The 27,887-nt window shown below is 43.6% G+C and overlaps 1 protein-coding gene across 1 annotated transcript in view; it reads left to right on the forward strand.

Annotated features, from left to right (window-relative positions):
- Ctnnal1 (catenin alpha like 1) overlaps positions 1-26,454 on the forward strand; it is a 55,873-nt gene extending 29,419 nt beyond the window's left edge. Inside the window, exons 5-19 of the mRNA XM_032899532.1 lie at positions 1,266-1,355; positions 2,409-2,579; positions 3,462-3,662; positions 5,447-5,533; positions 8,824-8,982; positions 11,121-11,213; positions 12,239-12,389; positions 15,854-15,891; positions 19,990-20,040; positions 20,138-20,292; positions 21,620-21,770; positions 23,590-23,622; positions 24,131-24,244; positions 24,834-24,917; positions 25,042-26,454. Of these exons, the coding sequence (XP_032755423.1) occupies positions 1,266-1,355; positions 2,409-2,579; positions 3,462-3,662; positions 5,447-5,533; positions 8,824-8,982; positions 11,121-11,213; positions 12,239-12,389; positions 15,854-15,891; positions 19,990-20,040; positions 20,138-20,292; positions 21,620-21,770; positions 23,590-23,622; positions 24,131-24,244; positions 24,834-24,917; positions 25,042-25,101 (1,638 nt within the window). The 3' untranslated portion in view covers positions 25,102-26,454. The remainder of the gene's footprint in view (positions 1-1,265; positions 1,356-2,408; positions 2,580-3,461; positions 3,663-5,446; positions 5,534-8,823; positions 8,983-11,120; positions 11,214-12,238; positions 12,390-15,853; positions 15,892-19,989; positions 20,041-20,137; positions 20,293-21,619; positions 21,771-23,589; positions 23,623-24,130; positions 24,245-24,833; positions 24,918-25,041) is intronic.
- Positions 26,455-27,887: the final 1,433 nt, after the last annotated feature.

Below are 27,887 nucleotides of genomic sequence, written 5' to 3' on the forward strand. Positions count from 1 at the left end.
TGGATCACTTGGCTAATGTAGCGTGACTCAGATTCCAAAGCCTGTGTAGCTCTCTTTGGCTGCGTTTCCTGCTGGCCACACAACTGGAAAACTTCCACTGTTTTTTTGATTTGTAGTTAGAAATCTGGTATGGAGCCAGGATGGTGGCTCACTCATGTAATCCTACCCTTTGGGATTCTTTTCCTTCTCCTCTTCCTTCTCTTCCTCCTCTTCTTCCTTCTTAAATGGAAGGAAGTTGTTTGTTCATTTGTTTGTTTATCTATCTATCTATTTATTTTGAGACAGGGTTTCTCTATGTAGTTTTGGCTGTCCTGGAACTTGCTATGTAGTAGACCAGGCTGGCCTTGAACTCATAAGCATCTGCCTCCTTCTGCCTCTCAAGTGGTGGGAAGATGTGGGCCACCTCTCCCCTGCTTAGCTCTTGAGATACTAGGGCAGGAGGATCACTATGAGTTTAAGGTCAAGCTACACAGCCTAGTGACTTTCAGGGTAGCCTATGCTACACAGTAAGACAGTACCTCAAAGATCAAAAAAGAAAATAAAATTGGTCTGGAGAATATTGGTATAGGAATATTTCTACCAAGTCCATTAAGACTATGGTTGAATCTTTTAAAACTTGTTCACTTTGGCTGAAGAGTAGCCCTGGCTAGCCTGGAACTGACTGTGTAGGCCAGGCTATCTTTAAACTCATAGAGATCCTTCTGCTTCCCTAGTGCTGGGATTAAAGGCATATATCACCATACCTGGCAGAAGTACCTGTTAAATTTAACCCATCAGATATAGGGTAGCAGTCATTTTCCCTCTGGAGTGTTTGGTAACTGCTTTGCCCGGCTCACAAGATTTTTTTAGTATTTGCATCAAGAGTCCAAGCCCTTTCTTTCTTAATTTGGTCAGAATACTGAAAATAGCCATCAGCTAGCTTCTTTCTTCATACCCAGCAGATTCTCATAACTTATTTACTGGACGTTGGCGATACAGCAGTACATATCCCAAAGCCTCTGCCCCCCGGAGCCTCTGTTTTAGAGGGTGTGGGAGGAGGCAGACAGTAACACAGACATGTGGACTACAGGTCACTGACCTCAGAGAGTGAAACCGTGGGTGAAGGGTGTGACTGTTTTCACCAAAGCACAACGGTTCAGGAAACATTCTCAACTCTTCTGAACTATGTGACTGGCTGTTTGAACATTATTATTGATGAGTGAATGGCTTTTCAAAAGATCGAGTTGCTTGTATGATCTTAGACTTTGATGTGATTTCATCTCTAGGATTTGAAAGATGAAAAGAAAAAGGCCAGAATGGCCGTGGCGAGGGCGGTGCTTGAGAAGGGCACGATGATGCTCCTCACAGCCTCAAAGGTAAGAGCCTTCGTGTCACCCACATCAGTCAGTGATGAGAAAAAGCTGAGCGAGCGCATCCGGTGCCAGAGCTTTACAGTTTTGTTTCCTCTGTTCTTTGTCTTGTGCTGAGGGCCGAGCTCAGTCCCTGGTGCCTGCTAAGCATGCACTCCGCCAGTGAGCTCACCCCGGCTGGCCCTCTTTGGTAGTTTTGAAGAGATGAAAATGGTAACTTAGAATGGAGTGGAATCTGCTACTATGATCACGGATGCTGGCCTTCCTTCCCCAGCTCCTGAATCTGAGCCGAAGAGAGTGGATGGAGTGCTGTGAACAGAGCTGCCAGGCACAGCCACTCTCCGCAGGCTTTGGCAGGCCACATGATCTAGTAAGAGCTGGGCAAGGCAGGATTGGTCAGGCAGAAGCGGTGGAGTGTGCAGAACACAGCCTCCATTGCTTTCTTCCATGGCCTCACGGCCGCTCCCTTCTATTTCTACTTTAATAAGACGGTGGGCCAGGAGTGCATGTTTCTAAGCAGCTGTTGGTACCGTTCGGGGATCAGCTGGTAAATGGCTCCACGCCAGTTTGTAGAGAATTGCTTCCTCTGCAAGTATTTACTGATGTGCTGGGATTAGCAAAGCCACAAAAGCAGAGGCAGAACGTTCCGATCTAGAACCTGGAGTAGGTCTTTATTTACATCATGCTTTAAAAGTGAAAGATTCAGCCACTGTCATTTGGCACCTTGTTCAGTTCCCCCCACTCCTTTCTGGTTCTTGCTTGTGTGAGGCAGTGCTGTATACACAGTTTTAGTCGTCAGGTTTTTCCATCCTTGTAATCAAGATGAATGTACTGTTGATGTTTGAAGATGAGCTTTACTCTCTGGTCACTCACTTAACCTTCCTGTCACTTTTTACTCATCCTGCTTCCACACTAGTGAGGAGAGGCTGCTGGGGGAGCCAGGGGCCCAGGAGACTTGGGTAAAGAACCATTTTTATTAGCATGGCATGTTCTCTGTACAGTTTTTAATGTGTTATGGTACGAGTTGTTATTAAAATAAAAACCTCAACTGTTCTGAAGACATGTCTCAGGCACCCCAGCTGTGAGTCAGCCCATAAAAACAAAGAAGGAGTGTTTGATCGGATGAGAGCAGCCCTGGAGAAGGTCATCGAGATCGCGACTGACTGCAGACTCAACAGAGAGACCGACAGCTCATCTGTCAGCATTTTTACTGGTATTAAAGAGTTGAAGGTAAGAATAAGAGTAGGTTTGCCTGTTTTCCTTTCTCACTTAAGAGAGCATCATTATGTACAGGGTCCATATTTTGTGTAATGATTTACAGTGGTTCATCTCAGAGCTGGAAAGATGGTTGGTTCAGTGGTTGAGAGTGCTGGATGCTTTCAAAGAGAACCAAAGTTACCTATGTAACTGGTACCTATGTCAGTTAGCTCACAACTGCATGTATCTCCAGGGAATCTGACACACTCTTTTTTTTTATTTAAAGATTTAACACACACACACACACACCACACATACATACACACACACACACACACACACACACACACACACACACACAGACACACACACCACACACCCACACCACACCACACACACGCACACACACAGGGTCTAAAACAATAACATAAATGATGTGAATTGCACATGATTAACTTAGGTTTCAATTATTTCAATCCTCAGTCACCATTGTCTGTTTCCTATTATCCATGTCATTTAAAAAGATTTTATTATTACATTCAGTACAGCGTCCCACTTGAGCGCAAACCTCCTTGGGATTTTGCCTGGGCAGTTTTTTAGCTGCAGATACTTCACCTGGAGGCTGGTTTGTTCTTTGTATTCAACTCTATACACTGGTGCTTTTCCTGCCTTAGTATTCTCTGATCTCCTGGGAAGGTCATTATATTAACAGCTCCTGAAACAAGGCCTTGCATAGCCATTGATGACTCCTGCACATAGTGCCCTCCCAGGTGACTGGAGATTACAGTGACCATTGGATGCGGCCGCAATCTTCCTAAGCCTGGAAAAGGATTTGCCAGCACTTCTGAGGTCACTGATAGAACTTGTAGCCCGTTTTAGGGATACTTACATGGATGTATGTCCCTTTGTGCTCAGTTGAATATGGAAGCTCTTCGGGAGAATGTTTACTTCGAGTCCAAGGAGAACCTTTCTGCTGCATTGGAGGTCATCTTGGAGCGTGTGGAGGACTTCACCGATTCTGCCTACACCAGCCACGAGCACAGGGAACGCATCTTGGAACTGTCTGCTCAGGCGAGGACAGAAGTGCAGCAGTTCATTTCCGTGTGGATGCAAGCTGTAAGAACTGTGCTCATTAGAGTAAATCTTAGGCAGTCGCTTTTCACCTAATGGGTAGAGATGTGGAAGGACTATGAATTTGGTCGGTCATGACACGCATGCCTTATCCCTTTACACCATTCCAGTGGACAAAACTCTGGTTTCCCTCAGCTCACACACATGCTGTGTTCAGGCTGCTGATTCTCCTCTTGGCCAGACTGTGCCATCACCATCTATAGTTTCCCTGTTTTCCCCATTCTTCTGACAAGCTCACCTCTGGGAAACTCCTCCCCCAAATGCTCCTTTACTGTGAAGAGCAGAGGAGTGAAGCTTTTGGAGGTCCCTGAGACATGAGTTTGCTGCTGGTGCCATTCTGCTGTGCACTGTTTAACTCCGAGCACAGCTGGTTTACAGACTTGTTTTAGAATGCCCAGTGGGGTCTAGACGCAATGAAGGTCAGGGTAGACCTGGCTGACGGTAAAGTCCAACACTCAAACAGACTCCTGGACTACAGCAGCCGGCAGCCACTTAAGAGGCCTGGGCAGCGCGTACTTTCAACGTGGGAGGCTGTTCAAGCAGGGTGGGTAAAAACTAGAGGTGTTACAACACAGAAAGCTTGTCCCAGGTCTTTTGTCTGCAGAAAGGAGATTGGGGGGGACAAAGGCCTAAGGCATGTTCTGGCAGCTTATATAAAGAGTAGAGAGAAGTCACAGGTTTGGGGATATTTCCCTGGCATTCCTACAGTACACATTGGCTGGGAGTCTTGCCCTAATGGAATGGTGTAAGAGTTGGGAGCAGTGCTCTACCTTTGAACTGTGTATGTGCCATGTAGTATGAAGAGGAGGTTGCTTCAATGATGGGTCCTAGGCTCAACATTGGATACTGAGTTTCTTGTGATGAAATACTCAGGTTGGAGATGTCATTTTATTACTACCAGCTCCACATCTAACGCACTTCACACATTTCTTTTTTTTTTTTTTTTTTTGCACTTCACACATTTCAAAGCACTCGGCCCTCAACCTCTGTGTGCTAGAAGTGCTCTCCACTATTTTTTCTTACAGTTGTAACTGAATGCTTTTCTCCTGCCAGGTACCAGAATCCACCATGACTTTACAGTATAGAAACATTTGGGAGAGGATGGGACAAGGACACAAAGAAAGTGTCTTAAGTTTCTTGATAGATCCCATGCTAGGGGCACTACAGAGAGTGAAGTTAGAATTGGGAAAGGCCTCGAGAAGGTTCCCATAGACATTGGGATTGACGCTGATCTGCTGGTTGAGAGACTTGAATACTTGTGATTTGCATAGTCTCAGCAGGAAAGGTAGACTTTAAACAAACAAGAACAAAAACCATAAGTATGTGGTTCTGAGCTGCAATAATTACTTGGAGAAAAAGTTCGAGTAGGAGAGGAAGAGGCCTGACTTAGATTGGGTGACCTGGGGCTCCCTGAGAAGGAAAGGCTCCTGTAGCTCCTTAGAGGAAATAGAATTTTGGTATCCAGCTATGCTAAAAACAAAAGGGTGGACATTTAGGCAAAATTAAATTAAAGATAATTTGGTTCTGAAAATTCACTTGTTTTATAGTTGCTGTGGGAAATACAATGGAAGAACTACATTTTATTTTCTACGGTAACCTTAAAAAGGTACATTGAAGAAATACTTCTGCCAGGTCTGGGAATGCAGCACTAGGTTCTATGCGTAGCACCACAAAAGCATTAAAATGCTCTGTAATTTATAGTGGCAATTTGACTAGGAGTAACAGATTAGAAAAGTAAAGTGATCTACGTGTACCTCTCAAAATTCCAGCAAAGCAGGAAGACAAAGAGCGCGGCCGAGGAGCTGGAACTCTCTGTGCTGAAGGTCAGCCACAGCCTGGACGAGCTGAGGAAAGAAGTAAGGAGACTGACACGGCCTCACGCTGTAGGATACGTGTGAATGCTTGGCTTTCCCTGTGAGCATTAGTGTGAGGTCACCACTCACTAACACTGTCATTCTCGAAGCTCACACAGGAGTAGGCATAGCAGCCTTATTCACAATAGCTGGGAACCGCCTAGGTGTCCATCAACAAGGGCCATCGTAGGCACCTTAAGGTACCTCTACCGCGTACTACCCAGCAGCACGCAGTGAGGTGAGTCAGACTCACCGCACACTGAGTGAAGAACCCAGGTACAAAAGAGTGAGCAAGTGTGTGCTTCAACTTAGAAAACAAATTCTAGGCAAGGAAGCTCTAAATCTCACTGACAGCAATCAGATCAGTTGGTTCGTGGGATCAAAAATTTTGAGGTATTTACTGTAAAGGGGCAGAGGTGGCCTTTCCCAAGTCACGGAGATGTATGAAACAGTGACTGTAGATAGTTCTATGACTTTCGTGTCTGTGAAACTCATCAAACTGTACCTTTAAAGTGGGAGCATTTTGGCTATAAATTATGCTTCATTGAAGTGAAAGTTTTTTTTTTTAAATTTTTTAAAATAATTTTTATTATCATCCTTGAATTGAGGAGATTTTCTTGTTCCGGCAGGAAAATGTGTTCATCTGTGACTGACTTGGGCACTCGGAATTGCAAATCCTGAGGTCTCTTCTCTGTCAGGCTTGCTCAGACTGGCTTTATCAGCACTGTGGGGGGACACACTCCGCACACTTGTGTGTATGTGTAGTATATGTACTGTTCTCTCTGTGTCCCACAGCTGGGCAGCTACGTTCTGCCTCTGTGCCAGCAAAGGCGCAATACTTGCTGTCTGGCCCTCTGTGCAGATGTCCAAGCCCTGGTTTGTTCTCAGTGAAAGAACCTGAAGGTTCTCTCCAGAGTTGGTGTCTCGTTTTCCATGTGGCTGTAGGACTGTCTTATGATCCCCCAGTATCCAGCCCTGCTATGACTTTTATGGTACACAAGGTCTCTTTCCTTTGCCATTCTGTGCTGTGGCTGCTGATACTGATTTCTGCCAGGCTGAGGCACAAAGAGGGAAGATAGGAAGTTGGGGGAGGACAGGTTTCTGAGGCCTGTGCCCTTATGTGTCACAGTTTGGAACCAGTTTTTGTTGTTGTTTGTTTTTGGAGATCTGGGAATGGAGCCTTTTGTGTGTTACAGCCCAGTGACAGGCGCAGCCACACTGTGGCTTTGTGCTGACCTTCTCTCTTATGGATGCTTTTTAGAGTTTTTTTTTTCAGAAGTTTTTTGTCCCTTCACCTCAATACCTCAACTCCCATGTCAAACTGTCCCTTCCAGACCCTCCTCAGAAAAACCTCTCCTTGGCCTTATCTTTGCTTTGTTTCTTTGTGCTTTTGAAGTGGGTCCAAGTCTCAGGAGAGTGAAATTGGATCCTGGGTATTTGTTTCTGCACTGTATGCTGGCGATGTGTTTCATAGTTTAACCAGAGACTGCCAGAGCTATTGAGACCTCCTTTAAGCTCCCTGTTAAATGTAGAAGGCTGTGCTTTCCTGACTGCTGGATTTCCTCATATTAAGACTTAATTAAATGATGAAATGCTGAGCTGTGAGTGCTGTATGAGACCCTTGGCAGAGGGTGACTTCCCTACTGGCTTCGTTTCCTTACCGCAGTCAGCCTTAATCTTTCAATCCAAGGATGTGCAAAGCTGCCCTTAGACATCTCGGGCAGGAACAGAGTATTTGTTCTGGCTTCTTCCTCTTTTGTTGCTAATGCGCTGTCCTCACGACCTTCCTAAGAGCTAGAGGACCCTTGGCAAGTCACTCAGCCACTGTGGACAAGTTGCACAAAGACACGGTATTAGATAGTCTCTAAGGCCCTGCTGGCTGAATTAGGTCCTGCAAAATCCTTCTATGACACACAGGAAAGTAGCTTAGTACCTTATGGCTGTGATTATTCTGACTTGGTTGATAAGTGCAGACAGCTCTGCTGTTTATTTTAGACAAAGTCCTGCCCTGTCATTTGAATTGACATCCAGTTATTTCTATGAGAAAAGAAAACTGATTCATTCTAACAGGCTTAATTCAAAGTCAGGTTTTCTTTAAAGTAATGCTTTTATTAAAACTTACCTTTTTTTAAACAAATCCCAAACTACCTGCCATGTAATTTACAACCTCCCCCATATCCCCACACACATAAGAGACAGAGAGAGAGAAAGGGAGAGGGAAATTGATTTCGAGTTGAGCTGTCCAAAGACAGCTACTGTGGTTACAGCTGAAAATGAGGCCCACCTGTGACAAGCACAGTGCGAGGCCTATGTTACCCTCTATATGCTGTTTCTGTGGGAACCCAGACTGCTTGGAGAGCAGAGTTCTGGAGAGCACACCCAGAGTGTTTCCCCCGAGGGAGGCACCGGCTCTGGCTTGTCCAGGTTTCACAGCAGTCCTGTTACGTCATAGGTTTTTAATAAGATTTTACCCAGTACCTCATTGGCTCTCTTGGTGATGCTTTTTCAGAAATGAATTAAAATGATATTTTTAAATGCTGGAAATTAGACTGAGGACCTTGTACACACTGGTGATCTGTTCACCCCAACTGTTGCCCTCTTGTTTTTGTTTCCTTTATTTATTCAATGCTGTCAATTAAATCCAGACCTTGCTATGCCACTGTCCCCTAAAACCTGCTTGATGATATATGTCTCTATTAGATATTCCTTATTCTAGTCTGAACAATAAAGTTTTTTTAACATTGAAATTTAAATTTTTTTTTATGTCTGTGGCTGTTTTGCCTTCATGTATATCTAGACACCAAGTGTATGCTTAGTGCTTGAAGAGGCCAGAGAGGGTGTCAGATCCCCTGGGACTGGATTTAGATGATTGTGAGCCCCTCTGTGGCTGCTGGGAATCAATCCCAGAACCTCTGGAAGAGCAGACAGCACTTTTCTCAGCTGAGCTATCTTTCCAGTCCTTGAGCAGTAAACTCTTAATTCTGTCCCACGTCTCACCATCTTTGTCGATAGCAGAAGGATGTTCAACAGGAAGGGAAGCTGTGTGGGAGAGGCCTGGCTGGCAGAGCGAAGAGATCTGGCTTCTCCTCCACTGAGCGGCCAGGGCTTGTTCTCCACACAGCCAGCTGTTGGGAGGACGCATGTGCTTCCCCAGGCCTTCTGTGACCACAGGGGCTGCTCCGTCTCAGCGCCTCGGGCTTCGCTTCTGCAGTTATTGAGGCTCCTCTTGGGTGCTGGGTCATGAACCTTTTTGTCTCCTTTCCTGCTCTGATGCCTTTCACTGTCTTCTTCAGCTCCATTGTACAGCCATGCAGCTGGCAGCCGACCTGTTAAAATTCCATGCCGATCATGTGGTTTTAAACGCATTAAAAGTTACTGGAGTAGAAGGAAATTTAGAAGCTTTGGCTGAGTATGCCTGTAAACTCTCTGAGCAGAAAGAACAGCTTGTTGAGGTGAGTAATAATAGATTTGCTTATTAAACAGATTGTGGTTCACAGTATGATAGCAAAATTATGAGAATATTAACATGTTTTTTGACTAACATATCTGAGCATTACCTTCTCTTCTCTTTGGAATCTGAAAGGTATAACACACACCTACCCTGCTCTGACAATGGTTTGGCCTCTAAAACAAAACAATAAAATGTACTAAAACCATAAGATATGTTTTTAAGTATTCTTTTGTCTTCTCAGAGCAGACTCTGGGGAGCAGTGGAGTAGCATTCTGTTTGAGTCTGGTGAAGTCTCAGCAGGAATGAGGTGAATTTAGGACGCCATGACAAGTGCTCAGCAGGAGAGCGGGTGCAGTGTTGCATGGACAGTTGTGGGGGAGCTAGCGATAACAGAGCCAGGGCAAGTTAATGGGGGAGGCAGAACCTGGAAGTCTGTGCACTAGGCATTGATGGCCCTGGGTGACCCAGGAAACATGCAAGGAAAGAACATTCCTTTCCTTTCCACTGGCCAAACACAGCTATGGACGACCCAAGTTAGCCACCCAAGGCAGAAAGCTGAGTGGAGAAGGGAGGAGGACAGTGGGAAGACACATTGTCTCTTCCTGAACCTTTCCCACTCTGCCCCAACCCAGGGAGTCACCTGCCACTTGTATAATTTCATCTGATCTTAACTTATTGAAAATGTTACCATGTATCTGCTAGTTTACAAAAATAAAAAATAAAAAAGAAAGAAAGAAAAGAAAAAGAAAGAAAACAGAAAAACACTTAATCATGCATGTATGTGTGAGATCAGTCTTGGCCAGCGTGTTTTAGTTAGGGTTTCTATTGTTGTGAAGAGACACCATGACCATGACAACTCTTTTTTTTTTTTTTTAAGATTTATTTATTTATTATATATAAGTACACTGTTGCTGTCTTCAGATACACCAGAAGAGGGCATCAGATCCCATTACAGATGGGTGTGAGCCACCACGTGGTTGCTGGGATTTGAACTCAGGACCTTTGGAAGAGCAGTCAGTGCTCTTAACCACTGAGCCATCTCTCCAGCCCCCATGACAACTCTTATAAGGACATCATTTAATTGGGGGTAGCTTGCAGTTTCAGAGATTCAGTCCATTATCATCATGATGGGAAGCATGGTGGCATGCAGGCAAACATGGTGCTGGGGAAGGAGCTGAGAATTCTACATCTTGATTTGCAGGCAGCAAGAAGAAAATGAAGACTCGGGTTGGGGATTTAGCTAAGTGGTAGAGCGCTTGCCTAGGAAGTGCAAGGCCCTGGGTTCGGTCCCCAGCTCCGAAAAATAGAAAAAAAAAAAAAAAAAAAAAAAGAAAATGAAGACTCTGAGACTTCACAGTCTGTCCCCAGAGACACACTTCTTCCAACAAGGCCACACCTTCCAATAGTGCCAGTCTCTGAGTCTATGGGGCCATTCATTCAAACTACCACAGAGTGTATACAAATACAGTCTTCTTCTTCTTCTATACCCTGCTCAACAGTCCTAAAGGCCATCGATGCTACTATGGAGCTTGGCTTCCTCTCCCCTCTACACAGTAGCCTGGAAACATTGAGGGAACATTCTCAAATTTCTTCATTTAATAGATTTGCTTCTGCTCTTTGTAGAAACCAAATATATGGCTGAGGGAAACTAACTTTAGGAAACCTATAGCAAACCTTTTAAACTGTAAAACAAAATCAAAACGTTTCCTTTTTAAGTCTCGTGATAATGTTTACTTATTTTCTTGAAAGGAGGCTTTCTGCTTCTTTATAACCAGCCTACCTAACCCATTGCTATCTCACAGAAGAAAGGTGTGTGCATATATTGATCCCGAGGAGAAGTCTCAGCCTGAGAGAATGGTAGCTTGTGATACTCGGCAGTGTAGCAGCAGGACTCTGGAGGCAGATGCAGCAAATGCACGTGCTCAGCTAGACTTTTCAAAGGTTCCCTGTCGTTCCCACTCACATCTTGAGACTGACCACCTTGCCTCAGTCAGATAGGAAGCGAAACAGTGTGTTCTCCCCATGTTTGTTCCTGCTTTGGTGTTCAGTCATGTACAGATTCATTCTTAGGTTTGTAAACGTCGAATCGTGAGAAGGATGGGGGTGTGGAAGGTGACCTGTAGATATGTTTTCTTGCAGACATGTCGACTGTTGCGGCATGTATCTGGCACAGAACCCCTCGAGATAACGTGCATGCATGCAGAGGAGACATTTCAGGTGACTGGCCAACAGGTATGGAAATGGCTCGTTATTCTCTCTATATTGTGTGTTATTTGACTGTGTAGCAGACTGAGGGAGCAAGCAGAAAGGTTTGCATCAGTGGAGGCCAGATCTGCTGAGAGGAAGAAGGGCACTGGAAGTTGGTTAGTAATGGACTGGAACATGGCTGACATTCCATTGGATCATCTGGTTTTTCTGCCAAACTGAAATTGGCTTATTTCACTGAAACGCTAGATTATATCTATTTTAAAGGAAGCTGTTTATAATGCGGGTCACTTTAATAAGCTTGCAAAGAGAGATATCATTATGTAACAAGCCACGAAATAGAGTTTGGTTTAATAATTCCTAAGAACATTGATTTAAAAAACAAAACAGGGCCAGCTAGATGGCTCAGTGCATAAAGGCGACTGCTGAGCAGCCAATGACATCCCCAGGACCCACACGGTAGAAAGAGAGAACCCACCCACAGGGTGTCCTCAGACCTCCACATACACACCAACCTGTGCACGTGCACACACTCACACACACACGCACACATGCACACACATACATACACACACATATACACACATACACACACATACATACATACACATGCACACACATACATACACACACATATACACACATACACACACATACATACATACACATGCACACACATACATACACACACGCACACACACACATACATACACACACATGCACACACATACATACACACACGCACATATACACACACACATACATGCACACATAACAATAAATAAAAACATACAAACAAAATGTTTCTGGCCATGCTAGTTTTTGAAAAAGGTTCTATTAGATGCAGAATAACTATCTCAAGCTAGGCAGATAACACATTATGCTATTAAAGTACTAAAGATACTTTAATATTTATAAAATATAAAATTTAATATTTAATATGATAACCTGAAGAGGCAGTGTGAAAATTCATCAGTGAGGACTTAATGTCCAGGAGGATTCCTAGTGCTGAGACTTTAAGGATCACACGCATGCTTCCGGTGCCCATTTAGATCATTTCTGCTGCTGAAACACTGACGTTGCATCCGTCCAGCAAAATCGCTAAAGAAAACCTGGATGTGTTTTGTGAAGCGTGGGAGTCTCAGATTAGTGATCTGGCGACGCTGCTAAGAGACATCAGTGATGTGTTTGAAGGACGACGAGGTGAGAAACTGTCCCTTTGTTGACGTATATTACTGTAGCTTTTAGTTATGTATGTATTTATGGATATATGTATATGTTAATATAACTATTAGTGCTCTGTTTTGTTTTCAATGTCAAGATTTGGATATAAAACTAAACTTATTATAGTCTAGATGGGTTATTTTTATAATAAAATGTCTTCCATAGAAATAATGACAATTATTGTTTTGTTTTTAATATCTAGTCAATAAAATTTATTAGACTTGTGGATATCTAAATTGGCATTTCCTACTGAAATCAAGCCAGCTTTTTATGTCTTTTACATTTTGAAAAATTTTTAGTACAAAAGCTCTTGTACAATAGAGTAGTTCTCTGATGTAGTCATATTGAATTCATAATGAAATGAATGTAATTATATGACTTTTGAAATGCCTTCCTTCTGCTTGGGTGGAGTCTCTTTATTTCTTTACTTGATGACCTGTGGTGGGTAAGTTCACTGGCATTTGTACGCCATGCAAGGGGCCCTGTGCGGTGCATGGATGGCATTGTTATTACACTTTACGTCTGTGCCAACTGGCAGTTTTGTTTGCTGTCATCCTGTGTCTTATGACTTATGTTTTTGTGTCTGTCTTTATGTATAGATTTTTCCTTAGGATGGCTTTCGTTCGTGTTAAAGTATAAAATATAAAATGTTATTTATTGTTATAACATTAAATATTTTATTAGAGATGGTTTTTTAAATATTTAATGTTAAAAATTGGATAAGTGTTATCTTAAAAATTGGTGAATGCTATATCCCTTGCTCTCTCTCCTTCCATGTCCTGGGGCCAGCAAGTGACCTTCATGTGAACGAAGGGTCTTGGTTCCTCCTCTCGTGCTGACCCCCTGACTTAGAGCCTGATCTGCTTTCTCTGTGTGTCTGGGATCCTCACCATTTCTAGGCCATGGTGTTTGACCAACACCGTGGTCTGTCTCTTCTCTCTTTTATTTGTCTAAAAAAGAAGTTAGAATAGCCCTTCTCCCTCTTATGGTGGATCAAACATCCAGTGGAAATTAGAATGTTAAAAGGGCTCAACTGACGCACTGACCCCTGTGTACGTAGGATGACAAACATGTCATCAGAGGCACACAACTGTAACAAGGCAGCCATGCAGACAGCAGCTGCTGTCTATTGGGAATTTTCTGTGCTGGCTCCTTTGGTAAGTGCCAGATGTGCATTTATCACATTTAATCTTCTTAGTAACCCATGGGGCAGATAATATCTTTGGAGTTTATTAATGGTGAAGTAGAAGTTTAAAAAAGTTAGTTATCAGTGCCCACAGGAGGGAGGAGCAAAGTCTGAGAGACACCAGGGATGACATTTTCTCAGCCTTCCACACTTGTTAGTTGGGCAGTTGAACTGCACCCTGCCTCGAATGGCTCCTAAAGGGGAACGAGTGAGCTCCAATCTCTCTTCCTAAATCCATCTGAGAAGGTTGCTGAGATCTCTGTCCTAGGCAGGAGCCTGGATCCTTGTTTTAGTTTTCTACTTAGTAGCTGAGGGTAGGCTGTCTTTCTGGAAGAGATAACTGAATATAACTATCAGCTAAGAATGGAGTCCTACACATATTACCTGGCCCTTTGAGCTGCCCTCTCTTTGGACATCATGCTTGCAATACATTTTAGGTTTGTTTTTGTGTTTGTTTGTTTGTTTGTTTGTTTCTTGTACCATTATGTGGCCTTGGGTAAGTCCTTTCACATTGTGCCTAAAATATTATTATTTCATGGGCTGGGATGTTGCTTACTTGGTAGACTGTTTGCCTAGGATGCACGGCGCCCTGGGTTCCAACCCCAAGCATTGCATAATGGGGTTGTGACAGTGTCTGCTTGTAAGTCCAGTGCTCAGGAGTTAGAGGCAGGAGGATCAGTGCTCAGGGTCATCCTGGGCTACATGGTGAGTTGGAGGTCAGCTGAGCTACACAAGGCTTTGTCTTAGAAAATAATGTCATCTCTTCAGTCTAAAATCAATATTGTACTGTGGCCGAGTACACTCCATTTTCCTTGAAAAGAAGGTGTCTGCTAGCCAAACTGGGGTGCTGACATGACCTCCAAGCCTGGTGGCCAAGTGGAAGGATTCCTACGAGCTCCCACTGGTTCCCACTGGTCCCACTAACTGCTGAGTGCACATATCCATGCATGTGCACTCACATGTAGATAAATGCTTTTTGAAAAAGAGAGAAAGAAAGAAGAAAAAGAAGCAGTTGCTGCTGGGCTGTAGTTTAGTTGTGTGGCTCATGCTTTGTGCAAGGGGCTGGGTTTGTTCCCTAACATGCAAGGACGAGCACAAATCACAAACAACTAAAAGCCTCAGCAGTTGATTTTCAAATCCTCTTAAAAATTTTATACTCATTTATTTTACTTTCTTATAACAAAATACTAATTAATTACTGATGGTCACTAAATGTCTTAGGGTTTCTATTGCTGTGCTAAATACTGTAACCAAAAGTAACTTGTGTCAAATTAACAAAAAAAAAAAAAAAAAAAAAAAAAGAAGAAGAAGAAGAAGAATCCAACCAGAAGAAAAGAATTGGCTTTTTCCCCCATCAGTACAATGTTAATGCTAAGCTGGCTTGGTCATATGGAGTTTGAGGCCAGCCAGGTCTACAAAGCAAGTCCCAGGACTGCCAAGGCTGTTATACAAAGAAATCCCGTTTTGAAAAGCCTTTGATGATGGTGATGGTGATGATGGTGATATGTTAATGCTAAGTGTATTTGGAAAGTAGCAACATGGGTGGAAATGGCTTTCTAATTTTGATTCTTTATGCTATTTGTTTTGTTTTTTAAAATTTATTGCACAAACCTTATCTTAAATTCACAGACTAGCTTTATAAAACAAAATCACTATCTATTGTAAACTGATCTGCAAGCCAGAAAGATGACAGATAAGCAGGTGTGTTGGGGAGGACTGGAGGGGGGTGAACCGGACCTTGCAGGCAGCCTGCCTTCCCTGTGGTCAACTTCACATTACTCACAGCCCCCAATCTGTGTGTTTTACTTCCTCCTCCTGTCTTGTCCACTGGAGTTGTCCTTTCCCCAAGTAAGAGAACTGTATGCTAGTTGGGATGATGGGGTTTGTGTAAGGAGGAAGAGAAGAAGAACTGATGCTGGTCCTGATTCGAAAATCCTGGTTTGGGGGAGTGGCAGGCTGCTAGAGGACCACTCTGATTGAGGCTGCCTGGGAATGGAAGTCAATCCCAATGACACATTTTGCTTTTTGTTTTCCCTTTACTTGGGGGTGAGCTCTGGCATTGTAGGTGCCTTAGGGATGCAGGTGTTGCTACTGTTCATGTCTGCAAACCAAGTTATACTGTCTATCTGAGTCACATATAATCACAGTCTAGAGTATCACAACTAATGTAACCTTCTTGTTTGCTATTGTAAAAGTTAAATTTGAGTAATAAAACTGTATCAATAGAAAGGTTTTAAGTGATTTGTGTTATTTGTAGGAGAGAAGTATGACCATCTTTCACTTCCAAAGCCCATGGTAAGTACAGGAGCTCTGTGCACTCAAATGCCTGTCTTCAGAATTGAAATTATGCTCTTTTTATCTATCGCTGCTACCCTCCCTCAGCAACAGGGAACACTTAGGAGAGTTTATGTCCACTATTCAGATACTACTCTGAGCAGCAGCCCATACAGGACCTGTACTCTTAATATTTGCATTCAGCTTGGGGTTCAGAGAATAGCATCCTAAACACACTGCCCACATTGTGGCTAACAGCTGCTATATTAGATAGTACATATTTAATCTTATATAAAAAGGAAATGAAGAGGAGAGAGATTAATAATTATTAATAGTATTTGGTGGTGAAGGCATAGTGAGTATCCAAAGACAATACCAGGAGTACCAGGAGTACCAAGAGTAAGAAGCTAGACAGTGAAACTTTCATGTCTGGGAACAGTAATGGCAGCGGCAATAACTGCTGTAGGGAAGAGAACTGAAGACAAATCCTCAGAGTTTCAAGAGGACAAGGGGCTGTGGAGATGCCTTAGTGGCTATGAGTGCATACTTTTACTGAGGACTTGAGGTTGGTTCCCATTACCCATGGAGGGCAGCTCACCACACCTCTAACTTCGGTCCAAGAGTACAGACACCCTCTTCTGGGCACTGCGGGCACTTGCATCCACACCATGGTTCGGTGCTGAAATACTTCTGTAAACTGAATATAGGTAGCAATAAAACAAGGAAGAGACTGCAAAATCATTTTGAGAAACAGTTTGTACTATATGTTTTATCTAATTTTTAAAAAATTTTCATCCACCTTGAATCCAATAAATGACACAGTCTACTGCTATATTTAATCAAATAAACATAGGTTGATTGTTTTAAATGCCATATGTTGGGCCTTTTATAAAACAGTTTTGGATAAGAAAAGACATCATACAGCTGGGCATGGAAGTGTACACCTGCAACACTTGGAAGCCTGAGGCAGGAGGATTATGAATTTGATGTCAACCTGTAAGACAGATTCCCAAAACAACCTGTAAGACAGATACCCAAAACCAGACAAAATCAACAACAACAAAACAAAAAGGAGGTGCTCCTGCTGTGAGGGAGTGTTCCTGCAGTGAGGGAGGTGCTCCTGCTGTGAGGGAGGTGCTCCTGCTGTGAGGGAGTGCTCCTGCTGTGAGGGAGTGCTCCTGCTGTGAGGAGGTGCTCCTGCTGTGAGGAGGTGCTCCTGCTGTGAGGAGGTGTTCCTGCTGTGAGGGAGGTGCTCCTGCTGTGAGGAGGTGCTCCTGCTGTGAGGAGGTGCTCCTGCTGTGAGGGAGGTGCTCCTGCTGTGAGGGAGTGTGAGTGAGGAGGTGCTCCTGCTGTGAGGGAGGTGTTCCTGCTGTGAGGAGGTGCTCCTGCTGTGAGGAGGTGTTCCTGCTGTGAGGGAGTGCTCCTGCTGTGAGGGAGGTGTTCCTGCTGTGAGGGAGTGCTCCTGCAGTGAGGGAGGTGCTCCTGCTGTGAGGGAGGTACTCCTGCTGTGAGGGAGGTGCTCCTGCTGTGAGGGAGTGTTCCTGCAGTGAGGGAGTGCTCCTGCTGTGAGGGAGTGCTCCTGCTGTGAGGGAGGTGCTCCCGCTGTGAGGGAGTGCTCCTGCTGTGAGGGAGTGTTCCTGCAGTGAGGGGAGTGCTCCTGCTGTGGAGGGGAGTGCTCCTGCTGTGAGGGAGGTGCTCCTGCTGTGAGGGAGGTGCTCCTGCTGTGAGGGAGGTGCTCCTGCTGTGAGGGAGGTGCTCCTGCTGTGAGGGAGGTGTTCCTGCAGTGAGGGAGGTGCTCCTGCTGTGAGGGGAGGTGCTCCTGCTGTGAGGAGGTGCTCCTGCTGTGAGGGAGGCCTCCTGCTGTGAGGGAGTGCTCCTGCTGTGAGGGGAGTGCTCCTGCTGTGGGGGAGGTGTTCCTGCTGTGAGGGAGTACTCCTGCTGTGAGGAGGTGCTCCTGCTGTGAGGGAGGGAGGTGTTCCTGCTGTGGGGGAGTGCTCCTGCTGTGAGGAGTGCTCCTGCTGTGAGGGAGGTGTTCCTGCTGTGAGGGAGTACTCCTGCTGTGAGGAGGTGCTCTCCTGCTGTGAGGGAGGTGCTCCTGCTGTGAGGGAGTGCTCCTGCTGTGAGGGAGTACTCCTGCTGTGAGGAGGTGCTCCTGCTGTGAGGGAGGTGCTCCTGCTGTGAGGGAGGTGTTCCTGCTGTGAGGGAGTGCTCCTGCTGTGAGGGAGTGCTCCTGCTGTGAGGGGAGGTGTTCCTGCTGTGAGGGAGTACTCCTGCTGTGAGGAGGTGCTCCTGCTGTGAGGGAGTGCTCCTGCAGTGAGGGAGTGCTCCTGCTGTGAGGGAGTGCTCCTGCTGTGAGGGAGTGCTCCTGCAGTGGCTCACTGCTGAAGCGCTTGCCTCCTTTCATAGGTGCAGGTTCCATTTCCAGTACAGTGGGTTGAAGGGAAGATTTTATTGAACTTAGTGGACACTAACATATTTTATATATATAAAATTTAATATATATAATATAACATATTTAATAACATAATCTCAAAATATAAACCACTTCCTTAGTTGAATGTAGCACAGTTAACTATATTTTTAGAGAACTGTATCATTTTTCAGAGAGCAAACTTAGAGTCTTGTGCTATTTATATTTGGAAAGCTTTAGCTTTATGTAACAGAACTGTATTTCCAAATAGTGTCCGCTAGGTGGCAAGGTTGACCAGTTTCCTTTTGTCTGTTTTGTTTTTACATTTTTTCATTTTTCCTGGCGGGGGTGGTGTGGTGTGAGCCTGTGCCGTGGTAGGTGGTAGGTGTGTGCAGGCCAGCAGACATCTGAAGGGGTTGGTTCTCTCCGTCCACTGTGTGGGTCCTGAGGATCAGACGTAGGCTGTCAGGCCAGGTAGCCAGGGCCTCTGCTCACTGAGCTTTGTCACTGCCCTGTGGCCACACTTTAAAGATGGCTTGTTTGTTTTCTACAGTTCTTAACATTCATTAAGTACTTTTGCAATCCAATTTGTAAAAATAAAAATCATGTAACACAAGTAGTTTATATGAGAAAGATAGGGAATGAAGTCTAAGTAAAATGTAGAAGCATTGAGAAGGTACTGAGTTTGCCTCACATTGCTTTGTGGCCTACTGGAAGGAACTAAAGACCATGTGACTCCCAAGCTAGACAGGCACATGAATGTTTATTTGGCTGTAATTCACATCTTGTATATACATATGTAAATGTATGTGGTGTGTGTGTGTGTGTGTGTGTGTGTGTGTGTGTGTGTGTGTGTGTGTGTGTGTGTTTAATTTGAATAAGTGTTTCTACTGGACAATAGCTTTCTCCAGCTGTTGGTCAGTCTCTATTGAACTCCTGATATGTCTGAGAGTATGAGAAATTCTCACTGTGGGCTGTCATCTCCAAAGAACTTTCGAATATATATTTCAAAGAAGCAGTGTTATAGTTGGTGGTTGCTCTGTGTTGCTGGAATTAGCAGGAATCTCAGAACTAGCCTGGTGACCTATGATAGGCTTCTTCCCTTCTAGAGGAAATGCACTGAGCTCCTAATACTTATGCCAAAACATCTTCTTTCTAAAATTGGAGACCATTGAGCACTGGCTTATGGTAAATCCTAAATTCAAAATGTAGGGTCTTTACAATATGGGCTTCAGGATTAGCCACTGCAACAGCAGTAAAACTGTATTAAAATTGAGAGTGTTGAAGGCATCAGATTATAGCATCATAACCAGTAGGAACATCCTTACAAATGACATTTCATCAGAATCATTCAAATGTTACAATAATATTATTGTAACAGAGAAGTCAGGGAGCTCTGGGCACAGTATCAGTAGATTCTGAGAATATTTTAGGTGCTGTCTTAAGGTCCCTAAAGACCTTGTGAAAAGAAGCAGGCAGCTAGTAACACAGAAAGCAGATTGGACATTACCCTCTGTCTTTGTCCCGTTAGCCCTGAATTCCAAACTGATGACTTGCTCTGAGCAGAAGTCACCCAGTAGAATAACCTGCTTAATTTTACTACCTGCTAGGTATTGTAAAGTTGCAGTTCCTTACAAGTTCATATGTTTTCTATTATAACTTTCCTCACAATTGAATACTAAGACTTTCTAACCTTTTTATTGTCACAGAAAAATAATGCAAACCTGAAATCAGTGAAGTCTGACAAACCTGATTCAGAGGTAAGCTCTTTGGTTGTATAACAGTCTCGTACCCATAACGAGACAGAGTTGTGAAATCTTCCTTCCAAGAACAGACCTGTGATTAGTGTGTTTGTAGGAGCAAGCCAAGATAGCCAAGCTTGGGCTGAAGCTGGGATTGCTTTCCTCCGATGCTGACTGTGAAATCGAGAAATGGGAAGATGACGACAACGAGATCGTTCGACATGGACGGAATATGTCCAGGATGGCCTATTCTCTGTATTTATTTACTAGGTATGCAGTGTCATTTTAATTTGTTTATGTGTTTGCTTATTTGGCCATTTTTGAGACAGGGTCTCAGACGACAGCCCAGGCTGGCCTAGAACTTGCAGGAACCTTCTTGTCTCGTGCTCCTGAGTCCTGGGACTATAGGTATGCACCATAAATAAATAAATCTTCACAAAGTGAAGCAAAGATTGAGACATGTGAAGAATAACCCCATGGAGTAGCAGAGGCTAGCTGAAGTCCTGCCGGCTGGGATATGTGGTTTGGGGTTAGAAGTACTAAGGTTCAGGAATACAGTCCTGTACCACATGAATGTGTGCTGTCTTGTTCACTGAGGCATGTCTCCACAATGCCAACAGCTCCTTGTGGTCAAAGCACAAGTTGTTATTCTGCCACAGTGTCTGCATGTTTCCTCAACATTCTCCCCTACGTCCTGTGGCATGCCAACGTCATCTAGGTACTCCTGGCAAGGTCATTGGGTAGCCTTCAGTCTGGAGATCTGTACTGTCCCTAGGCATGTTGATAGCCCTTCCTCAGGCAATTGCTTGAGATCATTGTAATGACGTATATAAATGTATTAATAATTATTTCTATATAACAATTCCTATTTCTTAATAAAATATTAAAGACAGTCTAGTGCTTTTCAAGTTTTCCTTGTAACTTTCGATATAATTCTGTCTCATGGTTCCAGTTGCTCCTCCCAGCATTTAACAGACAACAGAAAGGGTTTGTTCGCACCTCGCAGCTGTTAGGGGCGGCAGTAGTTGTTGCTGCAGGAGTGTGTGTGCATCTCCTGATTTGTGCCCAGGCCAAAGCTCCTCTCCAGCATCTGCTGGCTGCTCTGTTGGAATTTACCTTTCATTTTTCAGAGTTCCTAGTTCTTGGTAGCTTTAAACTCCTGACTAAGACTGTCAGCACAGTAGTATTGCGATTATTTTCTACAGTTAGAACTGGAAGCCCCACTGAAGCTGAAGCTGAGCTCCCGCCAGGGTCCGGTGCTCTTTTCATTGCATAGGAAATGCATTTGGTTGACACATAGTATCTGATCTCATATATTTATGCCTGAAGCAAAATAAAGGCAGCCAGAAAAAGACAAATAGCAGTAATCACCTGACCAGTTTCAGTTCTCTTTGCATTGTGAAATTAACATAGAAGACATATAATTAGGAAGTAATTATTAAAGCCGTTTTAAGGAAAATGTCACAATATTATCGGTATGATCATATTCTTTATAAATTGAGTTCTGCTAATATACAGAATACTCTAAAACATTAATGTTCTATAAGCCAACTTCCAGGCTCATATTTATATTTATTCTAATAACATTCTTTTTTAGAGGAGAGGGGCCACTGAAAACTTCCCAGGACTTAATTCACTTCCTAGAGGTAAGTTTTATTTTCACAAGTACTCGGAGAGATCGGATCCTGAAGGATAAGAAGAGAAAGGTGACTGGGGGTGGTTGGAAAGACTCTGTAAGGTTGTTAGAGTAGGTGCATTACTGAGGTGACAGGTGGAAGGGTGAGTGGGGTCAGAGTCTACAGAGGCAGAACAGGTGTGATTTATGCACCCTGCAGAGTCAGGAGCAGTGCGGATGAGGGCTGAGCCACCGTGGAGTGGACGGCACTGCATTTCTGTAGAAGCCCAGGGTTCTGTGTTTCCCAGTGTGATGGTGCTGAGCCCCCTCAGCCTTGGGAAGCAGTGGCGTGATATGGTGTTCTAAATGCTTTGACTCAACTAACACTACAAATGCTAATGACACTGGCCGAGGTGCAGTACACCAAGGGAGGGCATTAGGCTTATAGAGTGGAAATCAAGCATTGTGCTTTGCCCATGTTGAATGCAAAGGCCAGTGTCAGGAATGGACAGAGATTGGGGAGCTATCTTCAAACAGAAACAGCAGGGAAGCTGTGAGAACTAAGAGAATGTGGAATGATGAAGGATGAGGGGAAGAGAATCATGCAGTGCCCACCGAAGCTAAGAGAAAGCCAGCTGGCTTCTCTTTTAGGGCTAGGAAAGATGCGGAGGGCTATTTCAAACTGAGATCATGCTAACCACCAATGGCACAGTATTAACCCAGTCAAAGTTCATTCCTCCTCCCATATTCTTGATCTAGCTTATAGCTTACTACCAGGACTAGCTTTCTTCCTAAATCATTGTTAGATTTGCCTTATTATTACTGCCAAGTACATTTGTCTTTTATCTCTTACTGTTGTGATAGCATTAAAAAAGTATTTAGTATTACGGTTAGTGTGTGTGTGTGTGTGTGAGACCTCAGAGGCCAGAAGAGGGTGTCAGATTCCCTGGAGCTGAAATTACAGGTGGCTGGGGCTGCGTGGTTCTGTGAGCTGCATTTGGGTCCTCTGAAGGAGCAGCAAATACTCTTACTATCCCAGCCAAGCCTTGTCTGCAGCCCTTGCTGTGGCGTTTTAAGGGGTCTTCTGTGTTCTGCACTTTAATGTGTCCTGACCACCCTTTGCACTTGTTTGGCTATGGTTTTCACTCATTATAAAATGCAAGGTGAACATACAAAATCTGAAATTACAATAAAATGTAACAGTTGGATTGGTCATCTCATATAGCTGGCGTGGAATGTGTCTGGAGGTTAATTCAATCATAGTTAGGTGGAAACAACAGATTTCCAACCTGACCTCATTCCCCAGGATTCATGACTCATTCATACTTGAAGATTTTAAATAGTAATGTCTTACTTATTTGACAGTTTTATACATATATATAAAGCATTTTGATCTCCCTCTCTCTTTCCTGACCCTTTCCCTCTGGAACTTGTTTTTTCTTCTTCTCAAGTCATGGCTGTCCTATTCTCACGTCTCCTTTATTTTTTTTTTTATAACCCACTGTTTAACTGGGGTTGCTTACATGTGTACAAGTTGTGAGATTATTTACTGAATCAAGTTACCAGTGGTTACATGCTGAAGAAAAATGGCTCCTCTCTGTAACTGGGGATCTTATGAAGTGATCTGGGGATGCCAGCAGAAGGGAATAGGTAGTTTATGAGGCTGTGGATCCCAGGTCTGTGTGGCTCTACAGAGTAACTGGAGGGCCTTAGGTATAGAGGAGCCTCCCTGGGGTTTGTCTTAGGTCGGAGAAAATTTCTGATTCTAGCTAAAGCCTTGTGTTTCCTGAAATGGATACAATGGGGGAGCTTCTGGAGCTCTGAGGCTCATTCTTAGTGTCTGGGTTAGTTTTCAACTGTGTGAAAGAACTGAGAATAGTTGTTTACCAACCACCCAGAAGACACTGACCTAAAATAGTGATGTTTCCCTCTCTACCAGGTTTTTTTTAAAGCTACTTCAAGCATACAGTCTTTTTTCAAAACAGGTAATGTCGTCTCCCTGCCCAGTGCTAATCATTTTATACGCCCACATTGGAAGCATTTTACTAATACATAAAGGTGTATAGGACATAGGCTGGGAGCAAATTGAGAGAACATTCTGTTACGTTATCCTGGTTTTTTAAATTCTGTTATAGTGTGTTATTTTTGTGTGATTATAAATATTCCTTGGGGGTGGAATGGATCTGCCCAGTGGAAGAGCTTGTCTAGAATACACAAAGACAAAATGTCACAATATTCATGGTCTGTGGAAATGAAGCCGTTTTATGAAACGGAATTATTTACTATTTAAAAAAAATCAAGCACTGAGGGGGAAAAAGATAAAGGAGACTAAAACAGGCAGGTCTGTCTGTTTTTGAGGCCAACCTGGTATACATATCAAGTATCAGGTCAGCCAGGGTTATGTGTGAGATCTTTAAAAAAAAAAAAAAAAAAAAAAAATTATAAAAGATGGAGTTTGTTGAGGTTGTAATAACTTCCTAAATTCCATTTCAGCTAAAAGATGATGACAAACTTATGCTTCTCCTGGAAATAAACAAGCTAATTCCTCTATGCCACCAGCTTCAGACAATAACTAAGACGTCTTTGCAGAGTAAAGTGTTTCTAAAGGTAAAGGAGAGGGTGGGTTATCTGGGGAAACACTTGGGACTGTCCCATGTCTCTGTCACCTTGGCTCCAGCCCTTTGTGCTAAAGTGCACAGAGAGTCTGTTTCCTTCTTCCTGCTTGTCTGGAAGCAGCTGCTCTGTGACTGACCCCAGAGAGCAGCAGGTCACCCAATTAGATTTGAGGCTACACCTGAGTCCCCAGCACTGAGCAGCTCCTTCTGAGTCCTTCACCTGGAGTCTTCCCCTCTGTCATAAAGGCCTTGGAGTCGAGCCTCTTGATACAGCTGAGGAATTTGGGCAGAGTGTAAACGACTGCAGAGTAGGGGATGTCAGTGTGTGGAGTGTTTTGAGAAGCTTATGCATAGCCTCAAGTAGAACAGTGTTGTTCCATCGTCCTTCCTGGGGTTCCATGAGACAGGCATGAGACCAGGCAGCCAGTGCTCTCCTCACTCTGGAACCTCAAGTCTCCACAGGTCCCCTGATCTATACTTTTCAGGGCCTCATATCTCCATGATGGAGAACTTGACAATGTAGATGATGATGTTTTTGGAAGTCCTGCTGTTTGAATGACACACATGCTCTGTCACTGTAGGTTGACAAGTGTGTTACAAAGATAAAATCCATGATGACTCTCGTGGTCCAGCTCCTCTCCCTTTGCTATAAGCTACTGAAGAAGGTGAGATCGTTTTCCTGCATTCAGCTTTATTCACTGAAAGGAGAATGGGTGTGCACTCTTCACTTTGTAGCTTGCTTGCTTTCAGAGCACAGCAGAAGCTAATTGTCTTAACTCTTCCCTCCAGATGGAAAATAACAGATGGGTCTCTGCGACAAACAAAGATGCCATGGATGGTCAAACCTGAGCAGCCTGGGGTTCGTCTCTGGAATACCATGTGGTACAGCTGACATTTTAAAAAGCAAAGGATCCTTTGTACTTTCATAAGTTCATCAGTCTTTAAAAGAGGATGCTGAAATCTTTCTTTTCTCTGACCTTCAGATTAGACATGCACGTTGCTATGGTGGTTGCTAAGATTCTAACGGCAGTACAGTTGGAAAACAGACACTGAGCTCAGGTGTTCTTCAGCACACGCCAAATATCCCAAGGGTCTTAATGGCAGCTGAATCCCAAAGAAGCAATTGCAAATGCACGTCCCCCAGCCCCATCGGCTTCCTTAACTGGTTTTTGAGCTGATTATCTACAACACTAATTTCAGCAGAAAGCAGTGGCCTTGTTGAATGCAGGGTTTTCTTAGGCCTGGGGACTCTTCTTCAGTTCTTGTTGAAGCAGGATAAGGGTCCCTCAGAGCCTGGTCCCAGATCACACCTGCTAGCACTGTTGCTTCTAATAAGTATCTCACCGGATAAGGTTGTTAGGCTGCAACAGGAGTCACTCCAAAGAACCCTGGAGCAACTTCAGAGGAGGAGATGGTTTTTATTTTAGCTGTAGTATGCGTAGCTGACCAGGCAGTCCTGAGTAATGGATGGAATCCTAAGTATTTCTTACTGGTTTAATAACACTTCAGAACTATCCTCAGTATTGATGAAATGACAGTTGCAGACGACAGAACATTGGAACCAAGAGGCTGTGTAGATCCCAGATACCTGTATGCTGTATTTCATGTATGTGGAATTGGAATGCTCATTATACAATAAATATTTTTAGTCTTTTTAACTTTAGGGTTTAGACCTTTTCTTGGGCTGGGGAAACAACTCTGCCAGTAACCTGTTTGCCTTGTAAGCTGTGTAATAAAGCAAGGAAAAGGTTGCCCAGGAGATCACCCAGCTGATCTGCTAGACTGTAGAGTATGAGAACAGGGCCGAGTGAGGGAGCGTGTTCAGTACCAGCATGTAGAGCTCTCACACCTTTAGCTACCATCAGATGCCAACATAACCAGTCTGTCAATGGTATAATCTTGCAGGTAGCTGTTACAGGGAATGATTGAGTGGAACCATCTTCAGTGAAATAGACAGGATTGGTACTAACATGTGTGAGTGAAAATTCTGTGATTTCTTTTTAAACTGAGAAGCAGAATGCTAACTTCACTGGATTCTCAGTGTTAATAATTTAGTAATAAAGCAGCTCCCTCAACAAAACTGTTAAGGACCACCAGATATATGGCAACAATACCATTATCTTTAACAACAAAATAGGTGTATTAGTATTAAACATCATGGGATAATGTACACGTCAATAAAAACTGCACATTCAAACTGAATTCATACTGACTGGCTTAATCCTGATCCATCAAAATTTGGGGGCAGGCATACTGACCAGTGATAAGATTATAAAGACCCATTCCAAGCTATACTGTTTTATGTGCTGTATTTGAAAGTACTTCTAGTGTAGTTTTTAGTCTGTGAAACAAACATTCTGTTAACCTGCAATAAAATGAGCAGAGGAAGATACAACCTGTGAAACAGATGCGGACTTACAGCCTAAGTCTCTGAGTCCTTTCTGCTCCTCAAAGTGAGGATCTGCTGCCATGTGCCTAATTTTCAGCCTAGCACGTTCCTTGTGGACAGCATAATTTAAGGGACAGTCATGCTGACCCTCAAGTTATAAGACGTTTTTTCTTATGAACTAAAAGTATTAAAAATTTTTTCCCCTGCAAATAATTACAAAATACCTTACACACCTGGAAGTTGAATAAAGTTGCCAAGGGGGGACCAGGGTCACACGCCATCACCAGGTCAGGAGGGCAGAGGAGCTTACAGATCAGACTTTTGTCTGTGGAGACTAGTTTAAGGGAAACTTGGTTTTGTCTCCTACTTACAGGGAGCTACTTCTTCTCAGTAAACTTTGCGTGGCCACACTTAAAATTATTTCATTAAAAACAGGGCAAGGACAGTTATTGCGTATTGCAGCCTTAAAAATACTTCTTTGTTTTAAATTCAGTGAAAATGTCTAATCTAAAGCCAGAACGCCAAAGCTGTCTTTTGGTAGCTTAATAATGTAAAAATCTTGTTCTGCTCTAAGACGTCTATGCCGCTGGATGACAGACTCAAGTACCTTCATTACTACAAACTAGGTGTCACTAAAATTTGCAAGATGGAGTCAGTACCATGTGTGTGCAGGAGCAGATTAACACCGCAGCATGGTTCTTCCATTGCCTAGAAGAGCCCTTGTATGTTTTCAAAGCTTTTCAACGTGGAAGGCAGACTCCACATTCCTGCCTCTCCCCAGCAACCTAGAGGGAAAGCCACAGTGGAAAAGGGTGAAGCTGGACTTCTTCATTTCACTTTGAAGCAGATTTGGGAAGAGCAGACAGCTCATTTTGTTTTTCCAAAAAATACTAAACTGTTAAAATTATACTTGAAGTGAGGGGCTAGAGAGATGGCTCAAATGCTGACAGCACTGGCTGTTCTTCCAGAGGATCTGGGTTTACATCTAAGCACCTACATGGTGGCTCACAACCATCTATAACTCTAGTTCCAAGGAGTCTGGTGTTTATTTATGTCATTTACAGGTGTTGTATGCATGTAATGCACATGCACACATACAGACAAACAAACACAGAAAGTCTTTTTTAAAAAGTTGAGGCAGAAGAGGTAAGTATGCTACAGCATTCAAGCACAGTTTAGTAGTTTACTCCCTGGTTATAGGAATGTAAAACTTCAAAATATTTCTCAAGAGCTTTGTATTTTTTAA

The sequence above is a fragment of the Rattus rattus genome, chromosome 1, assembly GCF_011064425.1.
Source record: "Rattus rattus isolate New Zealand chromosome 1, Rrattus_CSIRO_v1, whole genome shotgun sequence".
In the NCBI taxonomy this organism is placed as follows: Eukaryota; Metazoa; Chordata; class Mammalia; order Rodentia; family Muridae; genus Rattus; species Rattus rattus.